The following is a 16847-nucleotide window of genomic DNA, read 5'->3' on the forward strand; positions in this document are numbered from 1 at the left end:
TGGCAGCCTGGGGAGAGAGGGTCAGTGCCCGTAAACCTCACGTGATTCACCAGTCAGCTCTACGTATTTTGTTAGAAAGAGAAAAATAGTTGATTAGTACAAACTTAGACTTCCAATTCAAGTTTTAAGATGGTGGGGCTTTACTTTAACTTTTTTGTCATGGGTTTCCATCTTTTTTTTTCTTCCATGGAAAGCCTTGCAGCAGGAAAACATTCGCATAATTAATAACTTACTGGTTTTTTAAAAAAGATTTTGTTTATTTATTTGACACAGAGACAGCGAGAGAGGGAACACAGGCAGGGGGGAGTGGGAGAGGGAGAAACAGGCTTCCTGCTGCAGTATTCGATTCCAGGACTCTGGGATCACGACCCAAGCCAAAGGCAGACACCTAACAACTGAGCCACCCGGGCACCCCTAATTTACCAGCTTTAACCTCTAATTTCAGGGTTTCAGAATAACCGTGGGCATCTGGGTGACTCAGTGGGTTAATCCCCTGCCTTGGGCTCAGATCATGATCTCAGGGTCCTGGGATGGAGTCCTGCATTGGGCTCTCTGCTCAGTGGGGAGCCTGCTTCTCCCTCTCCCTTTGCCTGGACTCCCCCTGCTTGTGCTCGCTTGCTCTCTCTCTCTGTCAAATAAATAAACTTGGCTTTTGCAAATAACGTTGCGGTACAGAGCTTGTGCATACGCCTTTAAAAAAAAAAGAAAATATCACAGGCCCAAAATGGCATCACTTAGGCCAAGTCCCCAGTGGAAGCTCTAATACATAATCTAACTACAGTTTCAACCTCCCCCAGGAAGGTATCTTAACTGGTCAGTCAGGAATTTTCCGACACGCGCCAGTGAGTCGGCCAAACGGGCCCTCTCCATCCCCTCAAGGAAGATGAAACCATCTGTCTGATAAGACTACTTCATTCCCCCCCAAGGGAAAGCAGTCTCACCTGGAAAATCTTCTTCTTTTGCTGGTAACTTTCTTGCCCCACCCTCCTTCCACGAATACTTTCCACATTGTACACATGCCTCGGGAGTTCCCCTCTATTTGCTAGAGGATGCTGCCCGATCTGCGAATTGTCTACAAAAGCCAATTACAGCTTTAAAATTGATTTGGTTGAATTATTTCATAGGAGTTTCCTATTTTTGTCAAAATGTATCTTTGGGTTAGAATCCTAGAGGTAGAATCGCTACATTAAAAAGGGCGTGTGTGTGTGTGTGTGTGTTTGTGTGTGTGTGTGTGTGTGATTTGCTAGATGCTGTCAAATCCTTTGGACCCCAAAACTAAATTTTAACAATGTGGAGGATGGAAGAGTGAGATGGAGTGCCTCCCCAATTCCATCTGCCCCCCAGGCCTGGGACAAGGCCAGCCTCCTACTCAATGGTCAGGCCTGGACCGATCTCACAGAGGAGCCCCAGTGTCCCCAGTAGTCTTGGAAGGAGCCATAAAATGCCATTCTCCTTACTTTGGCTGAAATGATACCAGTTTTATAGGTAGCCCTGTTCATCTCAGGCCAAGCAGAAGTTCTGGATACTCTTTTATTTTTTTTTAACCTTCTTTGATTGACCAACTTAAAAATTAGTTTTTCCTTTGTGCACTTGGTTTGGCAGACAAAAGGGTTCAAGGTATGGATCCCATGGGGAGCTATGTCAGGTGCTCAGCAAATGGAGGTTACTGATAAGTCTGTTGGTTGATCTGACCTTGGTGGTCTTGCTTTACAAATGCAAGGAAAACTCACATGGCTGGGATACATTCAGTTTCTCATTCATCCAACCAGCATGAACTGAACACCCCCTCAGTCTGCACTCTACTCCCGCCTCTAGGCTGGAAATAAAAACCTGTAGAGCCTACATGGTGATTGTAGCCCATAGCTGTTTGAGTTGGCTCATGCTATATTTGTGGGTCTGTTTTCATTTTTTGGGTTTTTTTAGGGAAGTAGTTGCTTTCATTTGAAGATAAGGATTTCACATAAACATCCAGACTCCAGACATCTCTTGAAAACATGGCCAGCCTGGCATCGCCAGCCAGGCGTGGCACCTGCTGGAGGGAGCAGGGGAGAGACTGCCTCCTTGTCGTGGGGCACGTGCTACCTGGTGCCCATGATGCCCATCCAGCCCTTCCATTCATCTCCCTCGCCTCCCGGATCGTGAGTTTGTGTCCTCGACTGCAAGCTTCCTGAAAGCAAGGACTACTAGTGTTTTGTGCATTTTTTTGTTTTTGTTTTTGTTTTTGTTTTTGGTAATCTCTACACCTAGTGTGGGGATCAAACTTACAACCTCCCGAGATCAAGCGTTGCCTGCTCTTCCGACTGAGCCAGCCATGCACCCCAAAGACCACTTGTGTCTTATTTGACTTTGACTTTCTAGCCTCTAGCCAAGGCCCCAGCACAGTGGGGCCCCAGTAAGTGTTTGCTGTATGAATAACAGGTCTCCTGGATGCATGCATTCCTTTGCTTCTAGCATTAAAATTGTGCAGTGGTGACGTGCAGAGTGGCATCCTGAGTGCCCCTGGTCTGTACTATCCCACCACCTAAAGTCACCTGTATGCTCAGTGTCTTCGTGGTGACATTTGACCCGCCCCCACCTTCCTCCTAGCAATCTCCTCTCCAAACGAGAATATCAGCGCACACCTCACAGGCCCTGGGGAGACCGCACGAGATCAGGAAAGTCAAGCATAGCACCTGGCACTTATTTTTAGCATGTTATTAGCAGCACCTTTATCTCCAAGATAGGAAGAGTCTCCCCACTCTTTGTTAGAATTTATGGTTCAGGATTGTTTGTTTGGTTTGGTTTTTTTTTTTTTTTTTTCCCCAGCCAAGCCCCAAGGAAGAGATCACAATAGAAATCTCTGTATTCTGTGAATTTTCTAAATCCCCTCCTCACAAACACTGGTGGGGATAGAGATCTTATCAGAGAGGGTCATATGTCTTATCAGGTTCATTTAGCAACCCTCAGGGGCACGACTGAGGCAGATCACAGCACATATAACAAGCCACTCATGCTGGCCATTGCATGCTCAGAACCCGAGAAGAAAGCATGAAGTGGTTTGGGGTCCTCGGGCTGGTGGCCCTCTCAGAGTGCTTAGTCATGTAAGTACAGGGACTGCAGTTGGCACCAGCTCTCTTTCTGGGCTCTTTCTTGCCTTTTTATTCTCCTGCCCATCCATGGGTAGAGGAGAGAATATGATCATTCCCAGACTGTCTTAAAGTTCAAGTTTCCATTTATTGATCAGTAGCTTACTACGTGCACTGTGAGGTCCAGATGTCTTGAGGCAGGCCTGAAGGGTTGTACAACTCCAGGAGTGCCAGTCATATATTATGAGCTGTGAGAAATGGCACCCCTTGGAATTGTTCAGTGTACAACCTGTGCAACTGTAGGCATGGTCCTTTCTAGGAACAGCATTTCTCCTTCATTTGTTTCTAAGTCTTCTCTTTGCTCTCACTCCATTTTCATATGTATATGTCTCTTTGGATGTCTCTCTGCATGAAAAACTCTTATTTTTTCTAGTTTGAGTCCTAGTTACTCTACCCTCTTAATTTCTCTAATTTATTCCCCATCGCCTCACTTCCTTCATAAACTCTCTCTTCTGGTTGAGCCCTGAGAAAAGATCAACAGGGCTACTGGTAGGCCCAGTTTTGCCTCTAATAAGCAGCGTGACCATAGCCAAGTCACCGACTCTCTATAAAAAGAGGATGATGATTTCCATTCTACTTCCCTCCCAAGGCTTCTTTGAGAAAGATACAGTAAGACGACAGTGGCAATACTGACGACTGCCATCGTCAAGAGCCAGGTGCATGATAGCCACCATTTTGCTTAACACCCCAAACATTCTATGTGAGGGGGTTATTACCATTCCACCTTTTTGCAGGTGGGGAAACTGAGGCACAGAAAGGCCACATGGCTTATGCAAGATTATGCAACGGAAACCTGTATTCAAACCTAAGTTTATTGCCATAGTCTTTCCATTGTGTTGGGTGGCCTGCCCCAATAAGATGACATCCTAAAAATGTTTGGAAAATATGCGGTAGGATTACAGCATGAGAAGTTACATTGTAAATGAGAGATCGCCACCTCTCATTTGTTTCTCTTTCCCGATGCCGGCTTCAAGAATCCCTCTGACAAGGATCAAGTCCATGCGAGAAAACCTCAGGGAGAAAGACAGGCTTCGAGATTACCTTGAGAAGCATCCTTACAACCTGGCCTACAAGTTTGTGGACTCTGCAGATCTGGACCTGGGGGTATATTACGAACCTATGAGGAACTACCTGGATGTAAGTGTGGCAGGGCGGGGGCAGGGACAGGGGCAGGGATGGCTCTCCAGAGAGCCCCCTAGGGCTCTGGCCAAGGGCTGGAGGTCATCTGGAGGTGCGAGCAGGGATGCTAGGGCTGGGGCTCCTGCAGGGAGAGACGCTGGTAAACAGGGATGGCCAGAGGAGAAGGCACCCCCACCCTCAACTCCTGGTCTATGCTCACCAGGTCCAGCCCCAAGAAAGACTCCGGTAAAAAAGTTATTGAGCTCCTACAGTTATCATTATTGTTAACAAAACTTCACAACTCTTCTCCAAGAATGCATAGCCCAGCCGGAGAGACTAGCAGAACATAAATGAAGGTCAAGGAAAAGGGCCATCTGCATGGTACTGATGTTAAGTTTTGAGTTTAAAAGAAGTGGCCTGGGGTGACCCAGGAGGGCTGCCTAGAGGAGGACGCACTCAAGCTAGGCCAAGTGGGTGGAAAGGATTTAGTGAGCTGCAGGGGACACTGAAGAGCTTTTCAAATGGAGGCACTGGCCTGAGTAGAGGCTATAAGGTAGAGTGGTTGAAAGCTGATTTCAGGAGACACGGGACACCTGATGGAGGCAGGCACCTGGGGGTCAGGTAGGACTAGGGCAACCTGCCTTAACCATCCCTTCCCGGCCCCTGCAGCTGGCCTACGTCGGCACCATCAGCATTGGAACGCCCCCACAGGAGTTCAGGGTCATCTTTGACACAGGCTCGTCGGACTTGTGGGTGCCCTCCATCTACTGCACCAGCCCTGCCTGCAGTGAGTGCCTGCTCCCCCATCTCGGGCCCCCCCCTCACCCCGTCCTCTGTCCTTGGCAAGCTGACAGATGTTCACCTCCTGTGTCTGCAGCTAATCACAATGTCTTCAACCCTCTGCTGTCCTCTACCTTCCGGGTCTTGGGACGGCCCATCCACCTCCAGTACGGCTCTGGGAGGATGTCAGGATTTCTTGCTTATGACACCGTTCAGGTAACGTGGAAACCAGAGGCTAAGGAAGGCTGGCCTGGGGAGCAATGAGGGCTAATAGGACTGAAGGTAGGGTCAGGTGGGAGCACCTGTCTTTCCCAAAGTCCCCCAGCAGCTGGCTGCCTGCCCTGGGGCGCTGGGTCCCTAGGGAGATAGTGCCTCCCCCGACACATGGAATCCTAGAATAGCTAACCCAGAGAGTGGGTCATCATGCAGGTGCGGCTTGGGGGACATGATTTGCAGCTCCTTTTCCAATGGTTAGCTCAAGGCTGATTTTCCTGGAAACATGGAGAGGTGCAGGAAAACTGCCCACTTTTTTTTTTTGTAAGATTTTATTACTTATTTGACACAGAGAGAAAGAGCACAAGCAGGGAAAGCAGGAGGCAGAGGGAGAGGGAGAAGGGCTCCTTGCTGAGCAGGGAGTCCAACGTGGGGCTCCAACCCAGGACCCTGGGATCATGACCCGAGCTGAAGGCAGACACCCAACTAACTGAGCCACCCACACACCCCAACTGCCCACTTTTTTTTTAAAAGATTTTATTTATTTATTTGACAGACAGAGATCACAAGTAGGCAGAGAGGCAGGCAGAGAGAGAGAGGAGGAAGCAGGCTCCCTGCCAAGCAGAGAGCCCGATGCGGGGCTCGATCCCAGGACCCTGGGATCATGACCTGAGCCAAAGGCAGAGGCTTTAACCCACTGAGCCACCCAGGCGCCCCCAACTGCCCACCTTTATATTCTCAGACTTTGGCAGGCATGGTGCTGGGTGCTTTCATTGCCAGAACTTGTTTGATCCTGCACCAGCCCGACGAGGCAGGCACTGTCACTGCCATCACGTGGATGGGCAAACAGAGGGACAGGGTCCCAAGGTCATGCACCTGCTAAGTGGCACAGCGTGGGTGTGAAACAGGACTCACACCGATGGGGGATGTTTTGGGGGAACAAGAAGAGCTGATGTGGGGTCTCTGGGTGTAGATGGGGGCTCCAGGCACTCAGGCAAAGAAACAGGGACCACAGAAGGTGGGGGGCTTAAAAAATGGATCCTGATCCTTGGGGGCCTCTGAGACTCTAATAAAAGCTATAAGCTGCCTCCCCTAAAGTGCCTGAACACACACACATACATACACACACACACACACACACACACACACACAAAACAGCGTATTTCCCAGGCAGAATTTTCATAAGAGCTCTGCCGGCACGTGATACAACAAGCTTCTCCCCTTGGGCAGATGAAGAATCCACATGAATTGCAATGGATTCACTCCACTTCTGTCATCAGACCACAGTCATGCCCAAAAGGAGACTATCCTCCTCTCTGTTCCTTGTGTCCTCAAGCGGAAACAATTTGGTCGCACTCTGAGTCTGTTTCCCCACCTGTAAGAGAGGGATGATGTCAGCAGGAGGAGCAGGTGTGGGTTAAAATCCACGGGGTCCCGGCACACAGAACCTGTGTCTCTGTTCTGGCTTGTCATAGCCAGCAGAGGTCCCCGAGGGCCTCCGTTCTTCTTCATGCTGTTAGTGGCATCTCCTAGCCCAGCCCCGCTTTCCAAACCTTTCCCTGGTGACACCGTCTTCTCCCACAGTTCGGGGGCCTCATTGACGAATCCCAGGCGTTTGGCCTGAGCCTGAGGGAACCCGGCAGGTTCATGGAATATGCAGTCTTTGACGGCATCCTAGGCCTGGCTTACCCCAGCCTTGGCCTCGGAGGGACCACCCCTGTCTTCGACAACCTGTGGAAACAAGGTCTCATTTCTGAAGAGCTCTTCGCCTTCTACTTGAGCAAGTAAGTCTGGGCTGCACGAGTTCTTTGTCCAAATCAGCCATAAGATGCTTCCAGTCACATGAAAAATTGGAAACTACTTGATCTTGAAGTTTCTGGAGAGATAGCCTCATCTAGGGGGCAGCAAACTATGGCGGGGGGGGACGGGGGGGTCAACTCTGGCCCGCCCCCTGTTTTTGTAAATAAAGTTTTATTGAGAGGTAACTGCGCTCATTCGTTTCCATCTGGTCTGTGGCTGTTTCCATCTCGTCTACAACGGCGGCATGAAGCAGTCACAAGAGCTATCCTTAGGCAGCAAAGCCTAAAATCATGGCGATCTGGCCCTTCACAGGAAAACTCTGCTGACTCCTGCAGTCCAAGTCCCTCATTTGACCAATGGGGGAAACGAGGCTCAGAGGAGAGCTTTGCACAAGATTGCCCAGGAAGGGGTCTATCAACAGGCTGTAGCAAAGGCCTCTCCAAGCTGAGGTCTCTGGAATGGGAGAGAGCCGGGCTACGGAGCAAAGTCCCAGGCAGAGGGAAAAACCTGTGCCATGGTCAGAAGGAGCACCTGAGGCCCAGTGAGGGAGCCAGTGGGCCTGGAGCACTGGGGAGGAGGGAGTGGAAATGGAGCCTGGCAGGGAGGCAGGGGCAAGGTTCCCCGTGGGTTCTGCGCCCCGCCCCCCACTAACATCTTAGCATGCTCCCAAGACCTGCTACATAATTTGCAGGAACAGTGCAAAACGAAAATAGGAGGCCCCTTGTTTTACAAGTATTAGGAATTTCAAAACAGGGACAGCAGAGAGGTGGGGCTGTGCAGCCCGCACCCTGTGTGAGCCTAGACACTCGGCTTTGCTGAAAGAGGACAGGCCAGACCTCTCTGGCTGACATGGCCCCTGACCACATGGCCGAGTGCTCTGATCGCCGAAGGGAAATGCAGAGGGGATGGTCAGAGCCAGCCCAGGTTCGGACTCAGCTTCACCCTCTACTAGCCAGACCTCCACCCTGCCGTGCCGCAACCTTCCTGTCTGTAGAATGGACAGCAGAGGAGAGCCTACTCTATGGGGCTTTGTGACATGTGGACAAGTGAGCCATGAGAAGTGCACCCTTAGATGGTGCCTGGTATGTTGCTAAGCTTGAAAAAAGCTACCACCCCCCAGTTATTTTCCCCTCACAATGAGCCCTTTCCCACTTCTCCCCTCAGAAAGGAGGAAGAGGGCAGTGTGGTGATGTTTGGCGGTGTGGACCACTCCTACTACAGTGGAAACCTCAACTGGGTGCCTGTCTCCAGACCCCTCTACTGGCAGTTAACCATGGACAGGTAAGCCTGGCCCTCTGAGGGCAGCCCCAGGTCACACCCACACACATGCACACAGAAGCACACACACACACACAGACACACAGACACACACATACATCGCCCACAGATTCTGATAGCCCCGCGCCCCCTGACAAGTTTCAGATACCAGCAGACAAAAGCTTAAAATGCCCTTTGGAAGCTTCCATTGCCCGAGTCCTGCCCCCGGCATCCATGCTGGGAGCTGGTGGAGAGCAGCCTGTGGCCCCCTTCCTGTCATTCTGAGCACCTGCTCAGAGAACCTCCGTCTTCACTAGGTGGGCCCCATAATGAGCCAAACACCAGAGAGAGGTCTCTCATTCCTCCCTCACTTACTGGTTCATTCATTCATTCAACAAAAATATGTCGAGCACCTGCTGTGTGCTGGACACTTGAGAGAGGTGCTAAGGACAGATAACTGCTCCTACAGATCTTGCCATCTAGCAGGGCAGATGTACATGAAACAAGTCAGACAAACAGTGAATTACCATTTTGATAGATGCCAGAAATGAGTAAAAGTATGCCGAGGTGACCAAGAGAAGAGGCTGACTGAGTCTGGGGGAAAGGCTTCCCTAAAAAAGTGACAGTGAAGCTGGAACCTGGAAGAAGAGGAGAAATTAGCCAGACAAAGGGAGTGGGGATGGTTCTAGAAAGGGGTACCAGCATATGCAAAGGCCCTGAGGCACAAGAGAGCTTGGGACATTCAAGAACTGAAGGAAGTCAAAGGTCAGTATGATCAGAACAAAGGGAAACAGCTGGCAAGCATGTGCTGAAGGACTGTTCTGGAGATAGCCAGGGAGAGTGCAGTAGTGATGGGAGCCCCCAGTGTGATTCTGCTACCTGCTTTATCCCCCTGTCTCTCAGCATCTCCATGAACGGGGAGGTTATTGCTTGTGATGGTGGCTGTGAGGCCATTATTGACACCGGAACCTCGTTGCTGATTGGCCCATCTGACATTGTCTTCAACATCCAGAAGATCATTGATGCCAAGCAGTCCTACAGTGGCGAGGTGACGGGTGATGCTGCAGGGACATTCTGGGGCTCTCCAGACATGGAAGGATTGGCTGGGCCAAACTTCTCTCTCCCTCTTTCTCTGACAGTACATGATTAACTGTGACACCATCAACACCCTGCCTGACATCGTCTTCACCATCAACGGCGTCGACTACCCAGTGCCAGCCAGTGCCTACATCCGGGAGGTAAGGACCCAACCCTGGGGTCTGGTCCTCAAATCTGGGACTTGCAGGAATATGGCATAGGAGCAGGGAGGAAGATGCCCCCCCTGGAGGCCGAGCCACACCATTGGGGATGCTGCTGGGTGGCCACGAAGGGCCCCCCTGAGGCTGGGAAGGCTGCTTAGAGGGGGGCTGAGCACAGTCTTAGGGAGCAGGTCAGGGGGAGGAGAGAAAGAATGGCATTCTCCGCAGAGGGGAACAGCCCAGCCTGAGTCACAGGAAAAACACAGCAGAGAGTGAGGGGAGCCGCAGGCAGTTCTGGTTCCTGGCTGCCCCCCCCCCCCCACTTCTGCAGCTGCTGAGACAGCCACGTGGCTCCCGGGAAAGGAGGGCGATGGAGCGGAGAAGGGCTGGCGCTGAAGGCGGGCGGCAGGTGAGGGCTCGGGCTGACTGGTGACTTTCCGTCTCCTCCAGGATCACCAGGGCACCTGCTACAGCAACTTTGATGAAGGCAGAGGCGGCCTCTTGCTCTCAGACTCCTGGATTCTGGGTGATGTCTTCCTGAGGCTGTATTTTACCGTCTTCGATCGCGCAAACAACACAATTGGCTTAGCTCCGGCCGTGTAAATGCGGGCGCTGCTTCAGGAAGCAGCCACGCCCGCCGCGCACACGCGCACACGCACTCACGCGCACACGCACTCACTCGGGGCATTCCTGCCCCGGGGCCAGCCGGAGCTCCGTCTGGGGCTCTGCAAAGCCCGCTCTCAGAAGAGAATTAAAAGACCTCATTTTCCATAGTGCTGACGTGAACGAGTGCCTCTCTTTGGATCGGGGGTGGGGGGGTTGCATCGGAATCGGGCAGGACTCCAGAATCGAGCAGGGACCGCCCGTGAGGGGAGACCAGTGCCAGCTGGGGGGACTACCGGAAGGCTACTGGGGACCCAGGATGCAGGAGCTAGAGCAGGTCCACAGGGCTCGGTGACCCAGGAAATCAAAACCAACTGCTCATTCTTTCTCTCCCTTCCTCCTTCCCTTCTCTCATCTTTGATCCTCTTCTTCCGGCGAGTTTCTTTCCTCAGTCTTCTACGAGCGCGGAAGGACCTAAGGGATGCAAAGCCAAAGGAAGAAATCCTGGAGAGCAGCTTAGTATCAGGGAAGGCTCTGATTGGTCCATCTCGGGTCATGTGTCCAGCCCTCGACCAACCCTTGCGGGCCGGACCTGGGGTACTCTGATTGGCTCTACTTGGTCATGTGGCCTCACTGGGGCTGTGGGTGTGATTGACAGTTTCTGACCCAACCACCGGGCCGCATGAGCTGAGGAGGGATAGTCCCTAAAAGAAGGGGCAGACGTGTGTTGTAGACAGAAGGGCAAGTTCGTGACTACGTCCCCGGTAGCCACCACCTCCACGTTCAGAGGCATGGTAAAGGATCGTAAAAATAGATTCTATTCTGCTGACCGCAAAAGGCCGACTGGCCGTGGCCTTGCGCTGCAGAGGGTCTCTGAGTGACGCCCTTCAAACTCAGATGGTTCCACTCTGGCCCCCCCATGCAAGGCAGGCAAAGGACTCCTGCCACCAACTCTCTGCCACCCACACCTACGGTGTCCTTTCCAGTCCTGCTTCCCAAGTCATGGACCCACGTGGACGCCTGAGCCCTCCCCCCCACCTCGGAAGCCCAGCAGGGCCCTTCCCTTGCCCTCTGAGACTGTCCTGGGGAGACTTGACTCCATGTCAAAGGGGACCCAGAGTGCACAGAGCCTTCAGCCTCCCAGGGCATGCCAGCCTGAGCCTCCTCCACGCACACAGACATTACACCATTTGGTGTGAGCTGCCATGGTCTGGGAAGTTCGGGGTGAAGGCATCACTTCCTACCACCGGGAGACCTCAGGTGGAGGCGCAGGATGGGGGCAGCAGGAGTCATAAGGCAGAGGGAGGGAGACCCAGTCTGAAGAAGGCATCAAAGGTGGAAAACAACACCCTGTCCCAGCCCTTCATGCTGCCATTATTCCAGTGGGACAGACATCAGTGACAGTGATGTTTCTTCCTCCCACATCCTTTCCTTTGCCACACATTTACTGAGCACCCACTATGTGCCAGGCCCTGTGGGGGACCCCTGGGATAGAAGGCCAAGATAGAGACAAATGAGAACGCCCACCCATGAGGGCCAGTGGGGGAACAATAGAGGTGTTAGTAGGAGGCTGGAGGACTGATGGGCTTTCTCTCGCGGAGCCAGGGTAAGGGTTGGGGGGGTTGGCATTGACCTCAGTCTTGCCACCCGAGCCAGAAACAGCCCCAAGCCCTGCAGTGACCACCCGTAGGAGATGGCTGTGTGTCCACAGTTACAGCTCAGTCCCTTTGGGAGGGCAGAGGGATATGATCACGTGCAGGGAAGCCTAAAGAGGACTAGATGCAGAGCTGACGGAGGGTAAGGCCAGAATCGGTCATGTTCTCAAACAATAAAAATCTAAAACTTAATGAAGACTCCGTGGTGTACAGTTTGTAACCTCATTTTCCAAGTGGGTCTTCATGGAACCATTGGCCACTTCTCTCTTGGTCAGAAGCCACCCATAAGAGCAAGAATAATAGGTTCAGTTAATTGCCTGTGTTCACTGTCACCCTGCGAGCCCCTGCGAGGCAGGAAATGTCACCCTGATTGTACAGATGAGGGAGATGTCCGAGCTCCTGGCTCCAGCTCCCAGGGACAGACACATACGAGGCCTCGGGAAAGAAAGACATGTTGAATAAATGAATAGATGAATCAGGTAGTGCTCCCACTACCCCATGCTGCTGCATCCACGGCAGGAGACGTGTGGCATCAGCGTGGCTTACTGCCTTTCCTTCAACCATAAAAGGTGGGGCTTTGCTCCGGTAGATGAGTCCAAGCTCAGGGCTGGAGCTGGTGCCTTTTAATGGACTGAACGTTCCTCGAGGCTCTGTATGCGTAGCCTGCGCCACCAACATGGGCATAAATTCTAATCTTCAAAGTGAAAATCCCCTCCTCCCCCCATTCCCCCTGGGCAGCCTCCACTTTGATCCTTTACCAACTGCATCCCCCCGAAGGGACTTACAGAGCCTTTGGTGAGAGAGGATGGAGAGAAAAGGGACAGAGATTGCCCTTGAATACTTCTTGTAAGAATGTAAATTGGTACCATCTTTTTAGAGATGATTTGTCCTTAAAATAAAAGGGGGGGGTAGCTAAGCGTTATTCTATGAAAGAGAAAGGCTTCCGACAGAGAAAAGACGATGGGTTTGCTGGAACAAATAAATCCAGTCCCTTGGAACAGCCATCCGGAAACAGACTGTGACGTGCTGACACTCAGTGGCCAAAGTGGAAATTGCACACGCACTCTTCTGGGTCACTGTCAGACCTGCCTGTCCCCTCGGTTCCCTCTACTTACTTGAATGGCTTTTTGGCAACATGAAACCATTATCACATCCACTCTCTCACCTTTAGAACTGCTAATCCCTGTTCAGACTTAGACAATATATTCCAGATTTTACATATACATATATTTTTTTATTTTTATTTATATATGACTAAAAATTATGTATTAGCTATGCATATTTTCCCAGGGAAGTTATACTAATAAAAGTTGGAAAGTGACGCATAAAGAAACATGTACCCACGGGGTGCCTGGGTGGCTCAGTTGTTAAGCGTCTGCCTTCACCTCAGGTCATGATCCCAGGGTCCTGATATGGAGTCCCGAGTCGAGCTCCCAGCTCAGCAGGAAGCCTGCTTCTCCCTCTCCCACTCCCCCTGCTGTGTTCCCTCTCTTGCTCTCTCTCTCTCTCTCTCTCTGTGTCAAATAAAAACATAAAATCCTAAAAAAAAAAAGAAACAAACAAACAAACAAACAAACATGCAGCCGGAATCGTGTGTCCCTCCCTCCCTTACCGTCTTCATGTGTGTACTCCACCTCCTGGTGGGCCGGGGGTTGGAGCTTCACTGGCACCTGTCTCTACAGTGTCAACTCTGGCTGACACTCCCTGTCCCCTTCCTTGTCCTCACTTCCCTCCAATATCACCATGTCACATACAATATAACATATTTATTTCTCTGTCATCTTCCCTGGAGTGGAATTTTGTGAGGGAGGCATTTGGGTCTATCTTGTTCCTTGATAGATCCCCGGTGCCTAAGTTAGGGCCCGGGACATGCGAGATGCTCCATAAATATCCCGGGGATAAATGTTAAAAACGTGAAACCAGTGTTAAGAAAACCACATCGTCGGGTGCCTGGGTGGTCAGTGGGTTAGGCCTCTGCCTTCTACTCAGGTCATGATTTCAGGGTCCTGGGATCGGGCTCACTGCTCAGCAAGGAGCCTGCTTCCCCGCTTTCTCTGCCTGCCTCCCTGCCTACTTGTGATCTCTCTCTGTGTCAAATAAATAAATTAAATGTTTAAAAAAAAAAAGAAAAGAAAAGAAAACCACATCGTTGATTCACGCTGCGCACAACTCTGCAGAACCAGGAAGTGTGCACGTTGCCAACTGTTACCCGTTTGCTTGGGCCGCCATAACAAATAGCATGGGCTGGGGGTGGGGAGGACTCATACAACAGAAATGTATTTCTCACAGTCTTAGAGGCTGGAAGTCTGAGGTTAAGGTGGCAGTGGTGTTGTTTCTTCCGAAGCCTGTCTGGTTGGCTTGTAGGTGGCCACCTTCTTCTGGTGTCTTCACGTGGTCTTCCCTCTGTGTGTGTCTGTCTTAATCTCCTCTTTTTTTTTTTAAGATTTATTTATTTATTTGAGACATATAGAGAGCATGAGCAGGGTGAGGGGCAGAGGGAGAGAAAGAGAGGATCCCACGCAGACTCCCCTCTGAGTGTAGTACCCCACAATGGGCTCGATCTCACAACCCATGCGATCATGATCTGAGCTGAAATCAAGAGTCGGACGCTACATGGACTGAGCCACGCAGGTGCCCCTAATCTCCTCTTCTTATAAGGACACCGGTCAGATCAGATGAGGGCCACCCATATGTCCTGATTTCACCTTTTTTTTTTAAGATTTTATTTATTTACTTGACAGAGAGATCACAAGTAGGCAGAGAGGAAGGCAGAGAGAGAGGAGGAAGCAGGCTCCCTGCCAAGTAGAGAGCCCAAGGCGGGGCTCAATCCCAGGACTCTGGGATCATGACCTGAGCCGAAGGCAGAGGCTTAACCGACTGACCTACCGAGGTGCCCCAGTCCTGATTTCATCTAAATCGCTTCTTTAAGTACTCTGACTCCAAATACAGTCACATTCAACGATTCTGGGGATGAGGACTTAAGACATGTGAAAACACTGCAGAAGGGGGAAATCATCCAGCCCACTACACAAAAGCTGCTGGGTTGTGTCAAAAAAATACAGGAGTCGGCTGAAAGGGGCTCCAGGGGCCAAGCCCAAAACAATCAAGCATGAAAAGTAAGAAAACTAACGCCAGATTTAACTCACTGAATAAAACAAAAATCTCTGAGTCCATACTGATCAATAAATACAAAGAGATCGATGAATGCATAGGGTGAGGGACAGCTCGTCGCCACCATAGGCTGCCAATCGAAAAATGTCAACGAAAATTTTCACTCTGCAACCATCACTTTAATGATCGGTTCACGCACTAACCTCAAGGGTTGCTTCGACTTGGGTGAAGGTCTCACGGGGAGCAGCCTATTTGCACAGTCACAAGGCACCTCCCCACAGAACACCTTAGTAATCCCAGTGCCAGAACCACAATGGACGATCTGGACAGCAGGTGCCACCCTTAACCAAGTCACCAAAGTCAGCAGCACCCAGCATGAGACAGATGAACCCCAGTTGCCCCCATGACATTCCTGAAAAAACAAAAAACAAACAAACAAAAAAAAACAGAACCTGGATCTAAAAGTAAGACTACCTCAAACAAACCCAAATCCAGGTACATTCTGCAAAACCAGCCTGTGCTCTTCAAAACTGTCCATGTCAAGAACAACAAAAGGCAGGCCAAGGAGCTATTCCAGACTGAAGGGACGTGAAGAGACCAGGCAACCAAAAATAAGGCACGGTCTTGGATTGAAGCCTGGGTCAGGAGAAAAAAAAAAAAAATCACTGAAATGGGACAATCTTAGGACAGCCGGTGGATTTGAATACACACTGTGTGTCAGGTTGTGTTAGGCTCGTGTCAGTGTTAAATTTCCTCAATATGATCTTTGTGTTGTGGTTATGTAAGCCAATGTCTTTGTTCTTTGGAGATATGCACTAAAGATTTAGGAGTGAAGGGCCATGATGTCTGCAACTGACTCAAATTACTCAACCAAAATTATGCTCTGTGTGTGTGTGTGTGTGTGTGTGTGCACGCGTGTGTATAGACAGAGCAAAAATGGAAAAACGTCAATAACGGGGGAACCTGGGTGAAGTATATATGGGAACTTGCGGCACTAGCCTGGCAGTTTTTCTGGACATCTGAGATATTTTCAAAATAAAAAGTTTTGAAATTTGCAAATGGTTTCATGCTTGGTGCCAGGGATGAGACAGCCCTAGGGTGGCAGGGGAAGGGATGGTGCCTTACCTGAGCCAGCCCCGGGACAGAGAGAACAGCTTCCAGCTGAGAAGGGTGACCAGTGCTGCAGGCACACCAGCAGGAGGATTTTCAAGCCTCCAGCTAGACCCCGAAGCCTCCTCTACCTGTCCTAGTGACCACAAGATCCTTCCAGAGGGTCTGTCAAGATGCCTAGCCATTCGCCCAATGTCTACTCTGTGCCAGTTTCAACTGCCTGTAAAAAGTTGATTCCCCTGGGAATCTTAGGCTACTCTCCTTAAGACAGTTCAAATGCCTCCTCCTCCACGACGACCTCCCAGATGTTCCCTGAAAGTGAGCTCTTTTTTCTAAATGGCCTATAGCACCTTGTCTCTTTTCGGTATCCTGCTCTACTTAAGTATTACGATCATTTTCTGCCTATTATTTTAGTGATTTAAATCTGGGTCTTATGCCTCCCACTCAGATGTGAACCCAAGGGAGGCAAAATTCACGGCCACTTTGTCTCCCACAGACCTATTGTCCAGCACATGGAATGAATGAGGAGATGGACCAGGCCAAGGACTCATGGGGTATCTGGGGGCTCAGGAACCAGTCCAAGGTGGTCAATGCAAAGCAGGAAGAGGGTCTAGAAAGATGGAAGAGGCTTCTCATGCATTCACGGCCTCACCGCCCACCGCTAGGCCAAGGCAAGAAGGCCCGATCGCTCCTGCCACAGGTCACCCGGCTGGATGCTCCGGCTGCTTCAAGAACAGCTTTTCTCATCAGGAGCTGGAGGCCCAGGTCAAGGGTTTTAAATACCCTCCAGCCGCTTCCCCAGCTCCCTCCACTGGAACCAAACATGGTAAAATCCC

At 50.8% G+C, this 16847-nt stretch overlaps 1 protein-coding gene across 1 annotated transcript; it reads left to right on the plus strand.

Annotated features, from left to right (window-relative positions):
- Positions 1-3027: 3027 nt before the first annotated feature.
- Positions 3028-10135, plus strand: LOC116880198 (pepsin F-like). The gene is made up of 9 exons (XM_032879062.1): positions 3028-3080; positions 4100-4262; positions 4914-5031; positions 5122-5240; positions 6822-7021; positions 8202-8318; positions 9198-9342; positions 9434-9532; positions 9983-10135. The coding sequence occupies exons 1-9, from the start codon at positions 3028-3030 to the stop codon at positions 10133-10135; spliced, it is 1167 nt and encodes a 388-aa protein (XP_032734953.1).
- The last annotated feature ends 6712 nt before the right edge of the window (positions 10136-16847 follow it).

This window comes from Lontra canadensis, unplaced genomic scaffold (genome assembly GCF_010015895.1).
Source record: "Lontra canadensis isolate GAN:19392208 unplaced genomic scaffold, GSC_riverotter_1.0 scaffold66, whole genome shotgun sequence".
In the NCBI taxonomy this organism is placed as follows: Eukaryota; Metazoa; Chordata; class Mammalia; order Carnivora; family Mustelidae; genus Lontra; species Lontra canadensis.